Below are 17,806 nucleotides of genomic sequence, written 5' to 3'. Positions count from 1 at the left end.
AATGGGTACGTATTGCAAGAGCTACCAATGTATCCAGAAAAGGTCACAGTTTGGTGCGGTTTATGGGCTGGAGGTATCATTGGACCGTACTTCTTCAAAGATGCTGCGAAGCGTAACGTAACTGTGAATGGTGAGCGCTACGGAGAAATGATATCCAACTTTTTTCCCCCAAAATGCATAAAATGTGGTTTCAGCAAGACGGTGCCACATGCCACACAGCACGCGTAACAATGGACTTGTTGAGAGGCGAGTTCGGTGAACATTTTATTTCACGTTCGGGACCTGTCAATTGGCCACCCAGACCGTGCGATATAACGCCTTTAGATTATTTTTGGTGGGGCTATGTGAAAGCTCATGTCTATTCAGACAAGCCTGCTTCAATTAACGCATTGGAAGACAACATTAAAGCATTTATATGTGAGATACCCGCCGAAACATTGGAAAGAGTATGCCAAAATTGGACTAAGCGGATGGACCATTTGAAGCGCAGTCTCGGTCAATATTTGCATGAAATAATCTTCAAACATTAATTTATATGGACTCTACTATTGATTTAAATAAAAATTGCATGCATTTTTCTGAATTTGACGCGGGTTTTATTGAAAAACTTTCCTATAGCTATTAAAAAATCACCCTTTACATACATTTCTGGCACATCGTTCAACTATGCACTAAACAGTTGCGAGAGCTGTACTAACCACAAAGCTGCCAATGTAAAAAGCGACGTTTACTTATGAGAACAATATCATTAATCCCAAGTATATACATAAATACACATGATTTTATACATATTTGTTAACATTTTAAAATACTTTTTTATATATACTAAGTGGGTACAAGCTGTCAAACCACAAATGAAGTAAATACCAAAGTTTTTCAAAGAAACAAATATAATATTTTAATTCCATACGAAAGGCACACCACTGCACTTTGAAGATAAGTTATGACAACATTTGTTTGTTCATGCAGATTAGTTCACATAAATGGTGTCGTATATCTTTCCAGACAATATGCGTCCGTAATCTCCACATATCTATGTTCTTAGATCTGTGATACTTTGAGACAAAAACTCTTTAGTTCCAAATCCTTCAAGATTTTTATGACGCTAAACAGTAGTTCGTACAGAAACGTATCTTAAATGGGTATATTTTCTTTAAAAATTCGTTCATGTCTAGACATGGGGCATGGTGAACCTGGTCCGCTCTCACCTAAAATCAATGTCAACTGCTCAAAAACTTTTTAAGATACCTGATTTCCTCAGTGGTGAGGTATTCCAACTCAATAAAAAATTGTCTATCTGAAAACGCCAGTCTTCTTCTGTCTGATATTATTGTGAGTGATTCACTCAAGTGTCTGTGTTTGTCGTCATTCTGCCCGGAAACAGTTCATCTCCATTTCGTAATTGCAATTGTAGTTGCTGTTGCTGGGTCTTGCGCTCCCATTCGATGAATTGGAGTCGTAGCATAATTTTGCCAGCAAACGCTCGAACCGCCGCCCATTTAGCACTGGATGAGCACATGTCCTGTACGATGTCATTAGGACTAGCTGAGTGTCCCAAAACCCTTTCAAGTATTGCACGTTCTCGTGCGAAGCGATCACAATGAAAAGCCACGTGTTCCGCGCTTTCTATTGCATTAGGACAGCTTGGGCAGAGTGGGCTTTCTGCCAGCTGAAAGCGGTGGAGATATTCCATAAAGCAGCCATGACCGGTGAGTATCTGCGTAAGGTAATAATCAGTTTCACTATGCTTTCTTTTTACCCACTGCTCGAGATGTGATATTAACTTGTACGTCCAGCGCCCTTTAAGTGATTCTTCCCATCTTCTTTGCTACTCATACATAGATTGCTCTCGTTCGATGGCTTTTTCTGTTGCCGTTGGTTTAGCTCCTTGCTCGCTATAGAGGCGGCGAAGCTCTCTTGCGTGAATATCAACTGGCAATTTTCCGGCTACAACACATATTGCATCGTCTGATACCGTTCTATATGCACATGAAACCCGTAATGCACTCCGCCTGTGTGTGCGCACCACTTCACGCATGTGAATGTTCTTTGCTTCTGCCCATACCGGTGCCGCGTAGAGTATGATTGAGTCCACGACTGTTGATAATAGTTTCCTTCTTTCCCCTTGTGGACCACCTATATTCGGTAGTATTTTTGTGAGAGCGTCCATTACCGCCGCTGCTTTGTTATTAACTGCTGCTAATGTTGCTTAAAGCTCAATCTCGAGTCGATCATTACACCTAGGTATTTTATTGCCTCCTTTGAGAGTATCTCGTGCCCACCAACTGAGAGTTTCATGGTCGCCTTTTTCTTCCGAGCACTTATCAGCACTGCCTCCGTTTTTTGGGCTGCCAGCTCTAGACCTGCATTGCTGAGCCAACGCTGTACTCTCGTTGCCGCATCCTTGCATTTTGCTTCTAGATGATACAGTCGCTTGTCAACTACAACTAGCGCAATGTCGTCCGCATAACCTACGATTGTTGTTTTTGCTGGAAGTTTTAATTTCAGAACCCCGTCATACATAATATTCCAAAGAGTTGGCCCCAAAACCGATCCTTGTAGAACTCCCCCTGTGACTTCATATGTTTTTGGGCCATCATCAGTGTCATACCGTAAAATTCGTTTGCTTAAATAGCTTCGGATAATGCTCAGTAGGTAGCTTGGTATCTTCAAATTTTCTAGAGACAGCAGTATGTTGGACCAATTTGCCGAGTTGAACGCGTTTTTTATATCCAGCGTTATGACTGCGCAGAGCTTCATAGCAGTACCTTCTTTCTTCGTTCTTACAAAACGGAGGGAGTTGAAGTCAGTTCTCTATATTTCTTGCGAGATTGCATTGAATACGAAAATAATACAGAGGTCATCGTTCCTGTTTTGTGGAGTTTACGGCACCTAATAAGAAAAAGTCCGAAAAATACAATAATTTTTTCGAATGGAATATTTCTTGCAAAAGTTTTGCTTCTACTCAATGTATAGCCCAAGTATGATATAATATTAATCTTAGATAGACGAACTTCTCGTTGAGAAGAGGTTGTTGGGTCCTTGGTTAACTTAATATTTATCCCGTTTGACTTCAAGACTGACAAAAATGTATATATATTAAGTATATAATTGGCGCTTTAATGACTATTTGGCTGAACACCTCCTGCTATTTGTGGGGTGCGTCTTGATGGAGGCACCTACAGTTTTATGCCAACTCCGAACAGCAGATGAGTTTTTTTGTTTTGAGGAGCTTTTTCATGGTAGAAATACCCTTTTAGAAACCTTTTTATATCACTGGATGTGTCATGTCCGGAGATTCGAACCTGTGCACTTCCGTATGGTAGTTACGCACCAACTCATTCGGTTGCGGCAGCCCTGACAACATTTACCATATTAACATAAGCACCTCTTATATCTACAATGCGTTTTTCAGTTACGTTACTCTAACATAAGAAGACTTTGACGGACTTCGTGAATAATCGTGAAAAAATAAATACGACTACCGATGTTTCGACACACTCTACGAGTTTACAGGTGCAGCAAAGCTTTCAAAGCGTGACAAGGGATTTCACTATCGTTGGCAGCTTAATTTTACTAGCAATATTAGAAGAATGCTGATGGAGAGACATTTCTTGGCTAGATATAAATCCGGCCGACTGTGGTGGGAATGATTGTACCCGAAGTCCTTGGACTAGATGTAAGCATGCTTCTCAGCTAAAATGTACATTTCGGAGGCGGGAGTACATATTTATATACAATACAAGGTGGCGCAAAAGTAACCTTGCGATGTTTTTTGGCTGTAATTTAAAAAAAAAAAAATGAAAAACTTTGATTCTTCTTGTGGATTATTTTTATTTGGTCTTTTAATTTTTTTTTGCATCAAGTCGGGAATATGATGTCATATAAATGGCCGCCGCCACAGTTGATTGTCATTTGAGCCCTTTTTATGGCATTTTCCGTCACTTTGGCCAAAACTTCCGGCGATAGGTCCTCACATTCTTGACGGATATTGTCTTTAAGAGCTGCAAGAGTCTGAGGCTTGTTGACATAAACCCGCGACTTCAAAAAGCTCCACAAACAGAAGTCTGGAGCGGTCAAATCAGGCGATCTTGCTGGCCAGTGCAAATCGCCAAAACGGGAGATTAGGCGCCCGGAAATGCATCCTTCAGCATATCGGTTTTGGCAAGTGCAGTGTGTGCCGTTGCACCGTCCTGTTGGAACCACATGTTTTCCAATCCCAATTCATCAAGTTGCGGCAAAAAGAACTCGTTGATCATTGCTCTGTAGCGCTCACCATTCACAGTAACCGTTCGGCCCGCGACGTCTTCGAAGAAAAAAGGTCCGATGACTCCTCCAGCGAAAACAGCAGACCATACAGTGACTTTGAGCGGGTGTAAGGGCTCTTCGTGGGTTACACGCGGATTTTCAGTGCCCCAGAAGTGTAAATTTTGCTTATTTACGTACCCGCTAAGATGGAAATGGGCCTCATCACTCATGATTATTTTTTATGAAAAATCATCTTCCTCGTGGTGGTGATTGAGGATGGCTTGAGCGTATGTTAGACGCGATTGGCGGTCAGCAGCTAACAACTGATGCACCGTCTGGACTTTGTACGGAAACATCTTCAAATCTTGTACCAAAATTCGCTGTAAAGACCGTCGACTGATACCCATTTGCGTGGCACGTCGTCTGGTCGATGTCGACGGCGCTTCCATGACATGCTCGGCTACAGCAGCAATATTCTCTGCAGAACGGCTACTCCGGGGTCTGCTACGCCTGGCAGCATCTCGTGTTGTGCCAGTCTCTTCGAGGAGGATTACTTTAGCGCCACCTGTTACAAGTGCTTAGTACGTGAAGGAAAAATATGAACTATGTATGATGCCCCATCGACAGGCTAAGGGTTTTAGGGCTAGTAGATGATGAGATTAAAACCATTTGCACCTTTTTGTTAAAAAACTTTCAGATTTTTATAGGACATACTATACATATACTCGTATACAACTGTGGCACTTATAAGTACTTTGTGCATCAGACAAGAAAATTGATTAGTCTAGAGCGCAAATAGTTAAGTAGCCAGACGTCTTATGCTACATAGTATTGGTATCGAAATTAACTAACCAATTATCAGCACTGGTGAGACTTTAAGAAATACGTCTAAGAAACGGTTCATAGTTAAATTAGGTAGAATTTATCTATTTTACATACTTCAAATAACTGTTGTCCGTTATACCAAACTGAGTAGACATACTGAGACACTCAACCCATTGCTCATTTGTGCATGTCGTCTAGGTGTCATTTTCTACATATGCGTAGTTTTACGCTTGAGTTGACCAATTGACTTCGGAGGTAGCATTTTGAGTATAAGTAATAATATAACATATACGATAATATGTATAACAGGGAGCGCTCTCTAACGGCGCCTAAAGGTAACCGCAAAGTAAATGGGTGCGTGAATGTAACTGCTTACAAACCAGAATTCATTCACATGTGTATATATTATATATGAAGGTATTAAAAATAGTAGTATATGTTTATAAAAGTACCCTGCAAGGAACGCATAACTAGTAGCGATCTACAATCTGGTTATTGACTTAGAGAGCGAATTTAAGGTGGAAAATGTACAGGTATGCTAGGCGCTCTGTAGGATCACACGAGAAAGTAGTAGTGGCTTCTTGGTTACGATGCAGTTGTATATTGTCGAATAGTGGGTTTATCGAGGTTAAAATGACTCGTTTTAATATCATGAAGAGCACAACTCGCGTTGCGATATGAAAAGATTTAGTACTTAACCTGAAAATAAGATCACTCAAAGTCTATACTATAAGTCAATGAAGATCTGCGGACAGAGTCATATTCCCAATATTCTGAATGATAATTCCAATAATCATTCCAGCTATCTAAACGGATTAGCAGTTTAGAGGGTTTCACGATACATATTTTGCAAGGAGATGACAGTCGTTCTTAAAGGCACATGAAACTATGATTTCTTATAGCGGCAGTCGCACGTTTCCTCCGCCAAACCTGCAGATGGTTTTCTCTGGACTTGCCGAGATAGTGTTCTGTTAGGAAAGCAGTTCCGTGAGCCGTTCCGATGTCCTTCGAGAAGCCCATGAATCTCATTGGTTGCCTTTTCCTTTTTACTTGCCCAGGGGGCAACAAACTCTGATTATTCCCAACTTCTTATCATTTCTAAAGTGCGACCCTTGGCTGTTCCGCAGAAACCGGCGAACCCAACATAAAGTTGGCTCTTTTTGAATTGGTTCATAAGTGGTTTGTAGTCATTTACAAACTCCAACGTCCTTTTATATGAGTGTGATGCAGGTATGCCCAGCCCTTGAGTTCGCGAGCGGAAACAGCTTATGCGCTTTCACGGGTACACACGACAATGAAACAAATACGTATAAATAAAGTAATATTTTCTATACAAAAAGTGTAAAATTACCAACATATTCGCAAAAATTGCATACTTTGATGTTGGGCATAGCCTGTCTAAGGCCTTTAAAGCTGCCTTACTTTCTGGCACAATATGAAGTCTAGTTCCATTTGTATTTCTACGAAGACATTCGGTGACCCAGATTTCAACTGTAAAAATCTTCATCTGAGACATAATGAGACATGGGTAAATACCCATTGACAGACAGGTAGGGCAGGTAGCGGAATGATGCGAGTATACCCACAGAAGCCTTAAAATCCCCATTTTTCATGAAGCATTCAAATGTTAAGCTTTGCGCAGAGCTTCCAAGTGAGGCCCTTTTACAGAGACTAAGTACCTGCAAAGACGCTCTTGTGATGGCAACACAGTTTAATATTTAGAGATTAATGGAATGGAAGAAGCTGCAAGTCTTATTGACAGCACTAATCAGGCAAAATCATTCAAAACATCGCAAAATTAATGATAAGGCAAAATGGTGTTGCCAACCATCCAAAAAAATCAATACAGAGAGTATTCTGCATACAACATAGACGCTTTTAGACTTATTTGGAATGCTTTGGTATGTGAATTGCTGTACATATGTATCTAATCTTTGGTAGAGTAGAGCTTCCGCGAGTGAAATACTTAAGGATTTGCATTGTCACTTATGCAACTAATACTAAGAGTCGTTTACCAATGCATGGACTTTTTCAGTTTCTTAGATCTTTTGAGTTTCTTAGATTTAGCACCTACTACACATCCAAATGCTCTTCTACATTTTTTATATAACCCAATCTATTTCTACTTTAAACTCAATTAAGCACAAATTAGAATCCATCCGATTCCCTGTAGGGTATCTTGTTAGTAAATATAGCTGTGTACGTGATTGCAACTTTTTCCAATATGTACGTAACTTGTATGGACGAGCGGATAAAACCACAGAACCGTTACTTGTACTTTACATATAAACCTGCTATGAAAAAACGTGTGCGTATGCATAAATAGAGCAGATGGAAAAATATAAATATGAAATACTTACAGTTAGTAACATAAATAAGTATACAGGAGCCTGATTTATGGAATTGTTTGACGCTACCGCTTTCCTTGATATGTAATCAAAATATTTTACACATGGTAAATGTGTACTGGGATAAGCTATCATGTGCGCCGTAATTTATCTGTAAGTTTTAGGTACCGTTATCCACGCTTTGCTTTGTCTTTGATGCCAGCGAAATTCATGTCACAAAAGTTAGTATACAGCAAACAATTGTTCAGTTAGCACAATATTTATTTTTAAGTATTGATTAAAAAAGTTAAAGCTATTAAAAAGAAATAATTAAAGTGAGTATACAAATTTAGGGAAGTACCTACGTTTTGTATTAATTTTTGTGACATTTTTAGTAATGGCACCAAGAGGAAAAGAGCTTTCCGATGATTTACAATAAAAAAATTGATTATAATAAATATATCACAAGGAATATAAATCATTGCGAGAAATCGGTCGTTTGATAGATAGGAGCTTTACTACAGTTCAAAAGATTGTGAATAAATATAAAAGTGCGGGAAGCACCACTAATAAAGAGCGTTGTGGGCGTCCGCCGTTCTTAAGTCCCAGAGAAAAAAGCTTAGTCGTACGGAAAATCAGGACAAACCCCAAAATAAGTGCCCCCAAATTGAGATCTGAAGTTGAAAATGAGACTGGGAAACAATTAAGCACCCAAACTATTCGCCGGGTTTTGCATAGTGCTGGTTATCATGGGCGCAATGTTAGGAAAAAGCCCTTCTTGAGTAGTGTCAATCGGAGTAAACGGATTTCATTCGTAAAAGATTATGAAAAGTATGACCAAACGTTTTGGAACCAAGTCATATTTTCTGATGAGTGTAAGTTCAGTATCTGTGGATCTGATGACCGGTTTGGAGAAAAGTTAACGTGGAATTGGATCCAAACAATATGACCGGCACTGTGAAGCATGGAGGAGGCTCTGTGATGGTATGGGGATGTATGGCTGCGAACAGGGTTGGAAACTTGGTATTTATCGAAAATATTATGGACCGATATGATTATTTAACTATTTTGAAAAGTAATTTAAAAGAAAACGCTACGAAATTAGGCCTTGGAGGAACGTTTATCTTCCAGCATAATAATGACCAGAAGCACACATCCAACATTGTACGAGAGTGGCTGTTATACAATGTGCGAAAACAGCTGAAAACACCGCCACATTTCCTGGATACCAATTGAACATTTATGGGAACAGTTAAAGCGGCAAATACGTAAACATCCGATTAGAAATAAGGAACAACTGAAAAACGTCCTTCAAGAGGAATGGAATAAAATACCACCAGCTGTAACTGAAAACTTGGTGAAATCAATGCCATCACGACTTAAAGCGATTGTAAAGTCTAATGGTTATCCTACAAAATACTAGGATTTGATTTTAATTATGTTTTTGATTTCACAAATTAATAATATGATGAACTGTATACTTACTTTTGAGACATGAATTTTTATAAAGTTTAATATAAAAAGCTATAATTTTGTTCCTTTTTAAAATTTTTTCATTATTTGGATTAAATATGATTTCTGTATTTCATTCATGTAAATAAAACACAATTTTGTTATAACTTAAGTTGTTTGAAGGAATCGATTGGAGGAAAATTGAAAACGTGTCCGGTGTATACTTACTTCTGTTACTAACTGTACATATATGTGTTACTTTACATTACATAGAGTAAAATAAAATGACTTTTTGTTTTTGTTTCATTCCCAGATTTCCTGTTACAATTCACATTTTTTCATTTAATTATGGTGTAAGCACATCTTTTATAATAAATCGCAGCTTCAGACATTCTCAAAATTTATGCCGACAATAGTTGGGGGTCCTTCAAGTAGATGACTTATCTCCATATTACTTTTGTTGAGAATAAACACAGTACAGGTACCTTGCCCTAGCAGCTTTGCAAATATGTAGGAGGCAAGTTTTAGTAAATGAAATTAGGAACTGCAATTACTGTAGAATTCGAAAAATGACTGAGTGTCATTCGTTTAGCAAGAGATGATATTCGTATATTTATTTGGTAAGCACTAATAATTATATTTTAAGAGCCCTTGATGGATATGAGATTCAAATTGGCCCTGCATATCAAATGTGAAAAGTTTTTATTAAAAATTCACCAGAGAAAGTTTGTAACTGTCGCCAATATTACTGCCAATTTGAAAATTTATGTCGAATGCTCAAGGAAAACGCATTAATACTTATTAGGCCACTGAATCATTGAATTTTGTGGGAAAAAGACTTCGAAAAAGGGAATTGAGCCGGTATTAGAAAAATTTGATACTTCATGTCCACATTGGCTTCGAGGTTGGACTTACCAAACCCAAGCCTTCCTTATTTCATGAGTCCTATATTTAATGTTTCAAAATTTAAATTTGTTACCCTTGGTTCAGCTCATTCAAGACCCAACTAATTGGTTAATGTTAATGGTTAATGGTTGTAAAGGGTTAAGGAGTAGCCCTTTAGCACTGCGACCATATTGATCTATTGTGCACCCTATGCTGTCTATTGACTGTTAAGTATGCTTATGAATTGTACCAGCTCCTTCTGAGGGAGTGATTGAAGGTCTTCATCTGTAAGCATGAACTTGTTTAAAAACCTTTTCCTTCTGTGCGTCAACCCCGGACATTCGATAATGAGATGTTCCATAGACTCCTCATCTTCGCAGCAGAATCTGCAGGTGCTGGTGTTAGTTATGCCTAATTTATGTAAGTGTTTGTTGCAGGTGAAGTGACCCGTGAGGGCGCCTGTGAGAGTGCGAATGCTCTTTTTGTTTAACGTGAGGGCCATGTTGGCTCTTTTAGCGTTGAAACTTAAGAACTTTTTGGAGTGTCTAAGACCCTCTACATTGTTCCAATGCTGATTTAATAGAGTTTTGGCCCAGTATTTTATTTTTTGTTTTAGGTTGTTTTTGTTGAATCCGAACATAGGACTAGGTCCGATGAAATTTACATCTGCCCCTTTTTTGGCTTGAAAGTCTGCCTTTTCGTTGCCGTCATATCCCTCATGTCCCGGTACCCAAATTAATTATACATTGTTTTTGGATGCCAGATTATTGAGTGCCTTGTGGCATTCTAAGAGGGTCTTTGAGTTGTATGTATAGCTATCTAAAGCTTTTAGGACTGATTGGCTGTCCGAGAGTATTTTAATCCTTACTCTCCTGTGGTTTCTACGTTGCATGATGTTTACTGCTTCCATTATTGCGTATAGTTCCGCTTGGAAGATAGTGGTGCCCCTGGTGAGAGTGTATGATTTGTGGATTCTGGGCCCCACTACACCTGCTCCTACACCATAAGGTGTTTTTGATCCGTCAGTGTACCATTTTTGTGAATCATTGAATTGGGTTAGGTTGAACTAGTTGACTTACAGTCGCGTATAGACCGGTTTGGTCCATAGCGATTCCAGATGGAGTTCAATATCCAACCAAAGAAACAGTTGAAGGCAAACGATCATAAGGGGAGAAATGACGCTAAGGACAGGGCGAAGGTGGATACGATATTCGAGGAAATGCATATGTATATGTGACTATAATATCCCGAAACCATTGTTTGCTTTTTTGCTCTTTTTCAGATAAGAAATGGGGACTACAACTAAACTGAAGAAATTAAGAGAAAAACAGTTATCGGCGCTATATGTGCAAATCGCAACGATTTAGAAATCTCAAATTTTCTTAATTTCTACCGAAGGTTCGCCGTGAATTGGTAGCATCTGACGGCTATGCAGAATCTATTGTAAAAAACAAAATAAACACGAGAACCTTTCTGATACTGTCCGATCAGGAAATTTTATTCAACAAGTGCAAGCAATCATTGACGGGGACCCCTCAAACTCAATGAAGATCCTAGAGAGGGAACTTAATGTTTCTTATCTGTCGAGTTGTCTATGGAGATCTCCGGTATAAATTGTACGTGGCATAATAGGTTGGTGCGTGGCTATCATTCGGCCGTGATTAAGTTCAAATCTCCGTGCCTCAAACAGCAAAATAAATTTTTTCTAACAGCGGCGGCACACAATGGCAAATCTCCGAGTATATTTCTGTTATGAAAAACCTGCTCATAAAAAACCATTTGCCGTTCGGACTCGGCTTGAAACTGTAGGTGCCTCCATTTGTGGAACTTTATCAAGACGCACGCCCCAAATAGAAGGAGGAACTGGGTCAAATACCTAAAAAAAGTGTACGCACCAATTATTTATTTATTTTTAAGCACGAGAACAAGGGTGTTATCCAGTCCAGATTCTCAAATTATTCTTTTTTTTAATTCGAACAATCTTTAAAACGGTTTAGGTTAAAGCTTCCTATCATTAATTTTCGTTGCAATAAGCCTGGTAGATTATCCAGTATGATTTTTGTTTTTTCTTTACTTCGTGAATAAGACAGGACAAGTTACTATTTCCTATGCCTCAAAATAGCTCTGCGCCTATAAATGGCGAGGCTGCCCCCTCCTGGTTAATTTAACTGGTATTTCGTTTCCAGTAACTCTTCTGTGCCCTATGGGGAATGGTACCTGATTGTTCAGGCCTAATATATTCAGCTTATGACAACGTTCCAGTACCAGTTTTGATGTCACCTGCAAAGAATTGAGACCCTTGATTGCTTTCTGGGTATCTGTATCCTTGCAGATAGCAAAGCTGCGGCTGTTAAGTAAGCACAGAAATTAATGAGCCGAAGCAGGCTGATTTGCACCTATTTATAATGCATTTAAATTGATGATTCACACTCTCTTTTTTAGGGTACGCAGATCTCATTCAATCGGAAAGCTTCACTAGTACAAATATATAATTACGTGGACTTTCATTCATTCAACTCCCGCTGGCAATCGTTCTACTTATCTCTGTTCGTCTTTCGCCACTGCTGGTGTTACAATCAACTCGTCTTCATCAAGTCCACTTTTCTGGTATATCGGCTACTACTGTCTGGCATTTTGTGTCTCTGCGCACTCACCCGCTAGTGTTTGTTTGTCCCGCAGCTTGTCATTTACCATTAGAAAAGTTTGTCTGCGTTTCTTGTACGTCTGCATAACTGTCTGTCCTGCCATTCGTCCTTCTATTCAGCTGTCTCTCATTTGCCTCTTGATTTGCTTGCAGTTCATGCTTGTTTTCTGAGACAACCCAGTTGCACTTCTACGTATTTATATATACATACATCTTCTAAGTATATACATACAAGTATGTATAGGTACGCATCTATATTTTGATACATACATACCTACAAGTAGTTACTTACATTATTCAAACTTTCGACCGATGTGCTGGTGGCCTTGCCGCCCCGTATCAACACCTCTTGATCCTCCTGACCCATTTTAAAGTTCGTCTGCTACTGTTTTGCTGCCTCTGTTGTTTCGGTTTTTTATCACTTTTTGATAATACTTTTTCACTTTTTACTACTTTCTTGATTGCTTGTGTATTTGTTTGCAGGCTGCTGCCAAAAAGTCGTAATTTGTTCTACTTCAATGTAGGAAGAATGAACGATGAACGAAATATAACAGCGAAAAAATAAGAGAATTAAGACAAACAGCGTGAAAGTAAGCAATTCTTAAGTTTTTTTTTGAACAATTTTGCATTTTTTCGATACTATTATTCGGCGAATGGAGATTTTCTGCGAATGCGTGGCTATTGATGCTAAATCAATTAATTGTAATTAACTGTTAATTTAAATCCAAAAGAAACTTTTAACATCGAACTCTGTATTGTAGTTTTTAATTTTTAATTAAATTTGCGAAAAAGGTGGTTTCTATTTTGTTTGTGTGTGTCATTTATTTGCTCTTTTTTAAATTTAATTTTCTTACCACAGTATTACTTCCGCCTTTTGGAGCCGCGATTTCAGCTGCACTCACGAAGGCGTTGTGCGATAATGGAGTTTTGCCACTTCTTTGCTATACTAATTTTACTCTTGTGCGGTTTCTTTTTTTTTAATTTATTAACTTGAATGTTTTGCCTCAAACTTTTTTTATTTTCTTATATATTTACTTGTACATATGTATGCTATTTTTTTGACCCATTCAATAAACACTTGAGCGATATCGCATGAACGTATTCATTCATTCGTCCTTCTCACCACCACAAATAACCTCCAGCCACAAAAATATGTATTTTTTTCGTGTTGATTTTACTCAAATAATTTGCTTGTCACCTTTAATCAAATAGTAGGTGGTTGTGGCTACTTCCAATTACACTGGGAGGTACTGAGCGCGCCCGTTGACTACAGCAAACTGAGCTCTAAGCAAAGCAGAAGCGTTCCTACTGCCACTGGTGAATGAAAGATTAACTCAAATGATGCTCAGCGGTTAGGAGTTGAGTGAAGTAACTGATGGGGCTTCCAATTGCGTATCAGTGGTATTCGCTTGCTATGCATTGTTGTTGTTGCGTACGACTGCTCTGACACTTGAGTGCTATTTGTTGATGGATCAACTGCCAGTTGCGTGTACTGTTCCTCCTGTTTGGTTAGATTTTCTTATCTACTTCTTAACTAAAATTTCATTGTGACATTATACGAGTACTCTCTAGACAAGGTAATTATCTCATTATGTTCTTAATCTGAAGATATCTCGGACTCGTTTTATCACTGCTTCACTTCCAAGTACAAAATTAGCATACCAGTGGGACTAATTTAAACATGAAATGCTATAAAATAGAACATAAACTAAATTTAGCTGGTTCTACTGCTTCGCAAAGGGAGTTTCAGTGGTCAATTCGCACTTTCACTGTACTTCCTTTGGTCACGCCGTAACTAATCATTAAAGTTTTATTCCTCTAAAAGTACAAGTTTTTTCTAACGTAATTTGGGTACTGAAATGTCACTTCGTTTTTTTAAAGCGAATTTGTTCAATGTGATATGGGTAAAACAGCTAGTCTGGCTGATCCCCAAGATTGGCAAATACTTGTTTATGTTTTGTTTTTAGAAAATTCTATAAGAATTCAGTGCTTTGAAAATAAATTATTTCTGTCAAGGCGAATTCATTCGCCTTAGAAATAACGAACTAGCTTTGACAATCTGAAAAGTAAAATAAAAATACATATACATTTTATTTTAGTACTATTGCTTCACCTGGATTAGACCCGCCTTGGGTTTTTTGGAATTAGTTCAAGGTGCATTTATTAAAGGAGATGGCACTAGACCAACAACAACGTTAGCAGCATACGACGATGGGGCGAATGGAGCGGCTTTTCGTCATTTCATTTTATGCAGGCATCTAATGTATATAGCGAAAGAAGAAAAGGAAATCAGCTTGTCTGCTGATTTACCCTTTACGAATCTATTAAATCTTGAACACGATTGGGTTAATAATAAGATGACGCCTATCGTGGTCCCGTTACTTTGCTCTCAGCGAATTTGACAACGAGTTACGTGATTTTAGCTCCAGTATGGCCAGATTACCGTTTCCGTAACTTGATTTAGCTTTTTTTTTTTTGGTATTTAGGTTAGTTCTTTCTTCATGAGTGGATTTCAAAGCTGAGGACTAGTACTTTGCGATGCCGTTGTGGAAAATAAAAAAAAAACTTTACCTTGCCCAAAAAAAAAATTTAAAAAATGGCCAAAATCTGCATTTTTTGACTTTTTAACCTCAAATTGCCAAAAATCCTGACGTGCTGGAGCATTTTCAAGGTCATATTCGTTTTCAGCATAAAAAAACCTTAAAACCTTAGTTAAAATTATCGAAAAAGTTTTTTGGTTGTTGGCCTGTGTTATTTTTGGCCGCAATTGAATGGTATGGACTTAGACGACATGTGGTTTCAACAGGACGGGGCCACAAGCCACACAGCACACGCTACAATTGATTTGTTGAAGAGTAAGTTCGATGAGCGCATTATTTCCAGAAATGGACCGGGCGAATGGCCGCCGAGCTCGTGGTATTTGACGACTCTAGACTATTTTCTTTGGGGTTATGTGAAGTCATTGGTCTACAGTAACAAGCCGGCGACGATTTGTGAGCTCAGAGCCAATATTGAACTCGAAATTGCTGGAATTTCGGCCGATTTATGCAAAAGAGTGGTCGAAAATTGGGTTCAACGATTGGACTTCGTAAAACGTGCACGCGGTGGTCATGCAAAAGAAATCGAATTTCATACTTAAATGTACAGTGGAAAGCAAAACTGTCCGGATGTTTTGCATTAAGAAAGAAAGATAATGAAAACAATACAAATATAGGTATATTATTAAATATATGTATTTTTTTCATTTAATTGAATATTATTTTAAATTATAATGCACAAAAATTCATATATTTGCTTCAAGAAAAATAGAAAAAATTAAAAAAACAACAATTCCAGTACTCGGACACTTTTGCACTGATTTGTGTTATATACATTATCTCGATATTACTTTGTTAAAATGTAACGGTATTTGTTCCGTTATTTTTTTTGCTTGTTGCTAGCTCGTTGCCAATCTTTTACTCCTGTATTTTTGCATTGTTGTTTGGCCTGTGAAGTGATTAACTCGATTTTAAATTCAATAAAACAAAAAATCTTTTAAATGTGATAAATTTGTTGAAAAATAATAATTCATGCCGCAAATTGCTGAAAAGTTAAATTTAAGTAAATCTACGGTAAATGACATAAAAAAATGATGTAATGAAGCTTGCAATAATAACCAAGGTGGTCGACCAAGACTGCTTTCTGATGGTGATGCCCGGCAGATTGAGCGTTTGCTACATGATAAGGCCATCAAGACACCAAAAAATGCTGCAAAAAGTATTGGCAAGAATGCCAGTTCCTGGACGGCCAGACGCGCATTAAAGAGAATTGGTTTAGTAGCCAGTGTGAAAAAGAAGAATCCAGCACTTTCCGATAGAAATGTGAAAAGACGCCTTCATTTCTGCAAGGCCCACAAAAATTGGACGGTAGATGTCTGGAAACGGGTTATTTGGAGAGACGAAACGAAAGTGAACAGATACCAGTCTGATGGAAAAGAATATTATTGCCGTAGGCCGCATGACCGCATCCAAAAGCACCATGTGAAGGAAACGATGAAACATGGTGGTGGCAGTATTATGGTGTGGGGATGTTTTACCTGGTGGAACATTGGACCTTTGGTGAGAATCCAAGGTATAATGAAGAAGGAGGATTATTTGAATATTCTCCACACAAATTTACCGGATTTTGTTGATGAGAGTGCTTATCCGGCCGAAGAAGTTTTTTTTTCAACAAGACGGGGATCCGAAGCACACGGCTAAATTAGTTTCCACCTGGCTACAAAACCAAACTTTTAGGACAATGGAATGGCCTGCACAAAGTCCAGACCTGAATCCCATAGAAAACTTATGGGCTATTGTTAAGAGAAAGCTGGGAGCATATGAAAACCCTCCGAAAAATGTTGACGAGCTTTGGGGGAGAATACAGCATGAATGGCGAGCTCTTGACCATGATATCATCCAAAAGTTGGTAGAGAGTATGCCAAAACGTATTGAAAGCGTAATTAAAAATAAAGGCCTTTGGACGAAATATTGAATTGGCAACATTAATTGATTTTAAGCAAATCCCGCAATCAGTGCAAAAGTGTCCGAGTAATGGAATTGTTGTTTCTTAATTTTTTCTATTTTTCTTGAAGCAAATATATGAATTTTTGTGCTTTATAATTTAAAATAATATTCAATTAAATGAAAAAAATACATATATTTAATAATATACCTATATTTGTATTGTTTTCATTATCTTTCTTTCTTAATGCAAAACATCCGGACAGTTTTGCTTTCCACTGTATATGTTCAAACTCGATAATAAAAAAAAACTTAGTTAAAAAAGTCAAACCGTTTGTGTTTTATTCAAAAAAAAAAGTTGAAGCGCTCTTACTGAAAAACGCTTTATTTGAGGTTATGTAACTAGATAAGGTACTATTTTTTTAAAAATGCCATTATGGTTTCTTTAGTATTTTCTGGTATTTTTTTGCTTAATGCCCTATGTCCCACTAAGAATTGATGATCGGAAGGAACGATTACACCTCTATGGTTTTAATTCGCATTCAATACGTTCAAACGCTATTTAAAATGTGTAAAAAGGTTTTCTATCTTAAGAAGAGTTGAGGGAAGAAGATTTAATATTCTTGCATAACCTTAAATGGAGCCAAAAATTAAATTTGCACTTTCAAAATATCAAATTTTATAAGAACCCACAAATTTTCATTAGCACTAAAATCTTCTTCTCGGAGTGGCCTTTTTTAACCATCTTTTGGATAAAATACAGTTTTTTTTTAACTTAAAGTTTCGGTAGCTTTAAATTAAAAAAAGAAACAAACACGAAACTTCAAAATTTTCGCATTTTCGGTTTAAAAAAGCACTAAATTTATTGCGAAGAGCAAATGGTTGGCAATACTGCACAACTCAGCAAACGTGACGTCACGTACGCTCTGATGGGCGCAATCTTC

The 17,806-nt window shown here is 37.9% G+C and overlaps 1 protein-coding gene across 4 annotated transcripts in view; it reads right to left on the bottom strand.

Moving 5' to 3' along the window:
• The window catches only part of LOC128858475 (protein white), a 58,318-nt gene extending 44,428 nt beyond the window's left edge, over positions 1-13,890 (bottom strand). The window contains exons 1-2 of one of the 4 annotated variants that reach the window (XM_054094778.1): positions 13,236-13,890; positions 12,674-12,894 (exon numbers count right to left, since the gene is read on the bottom strand). In XM_054094778.1, coding sequence (XP_053950753.1) covers positions 12,674-12,748 — 75 coding nt within the window. In that variant the 5' untranslated portion in view covers positions 12,749-12,894; positions 13,236-13,890. The remainder of the gene's footprint in view (positions 1-12,673; positions 12,895-13,235) is intronic. The other 3 variants (XM_054094779.1, XM_054094782.1, XM_054094783.1) reach the window with 3 other exon arrangements.
• Positions 13,891-17,806: the final 3,916 nt, after the last annotated feature.

The sequence above is a fragment of the Anastrepha ludens genome, chromosome 3, assembly GCF_028408465.1.
Source record: "Anastrepha ludens isolate Willacy chromosome 3, idAnaLude1.1, whole genome shotgun sequence".
Classification (NCBI taxonomy): Eukaryota; Metazoa; Arthropoda; class Insecta; order Diptera; family Tephritidae; genus Anastrepha; species Anastrepha ludens.
The sequence above is the reverse complement of the archived record's forward strand: the minus strand, read 5'-3'. Positions and strand labels throughout refer to the sequence as shown.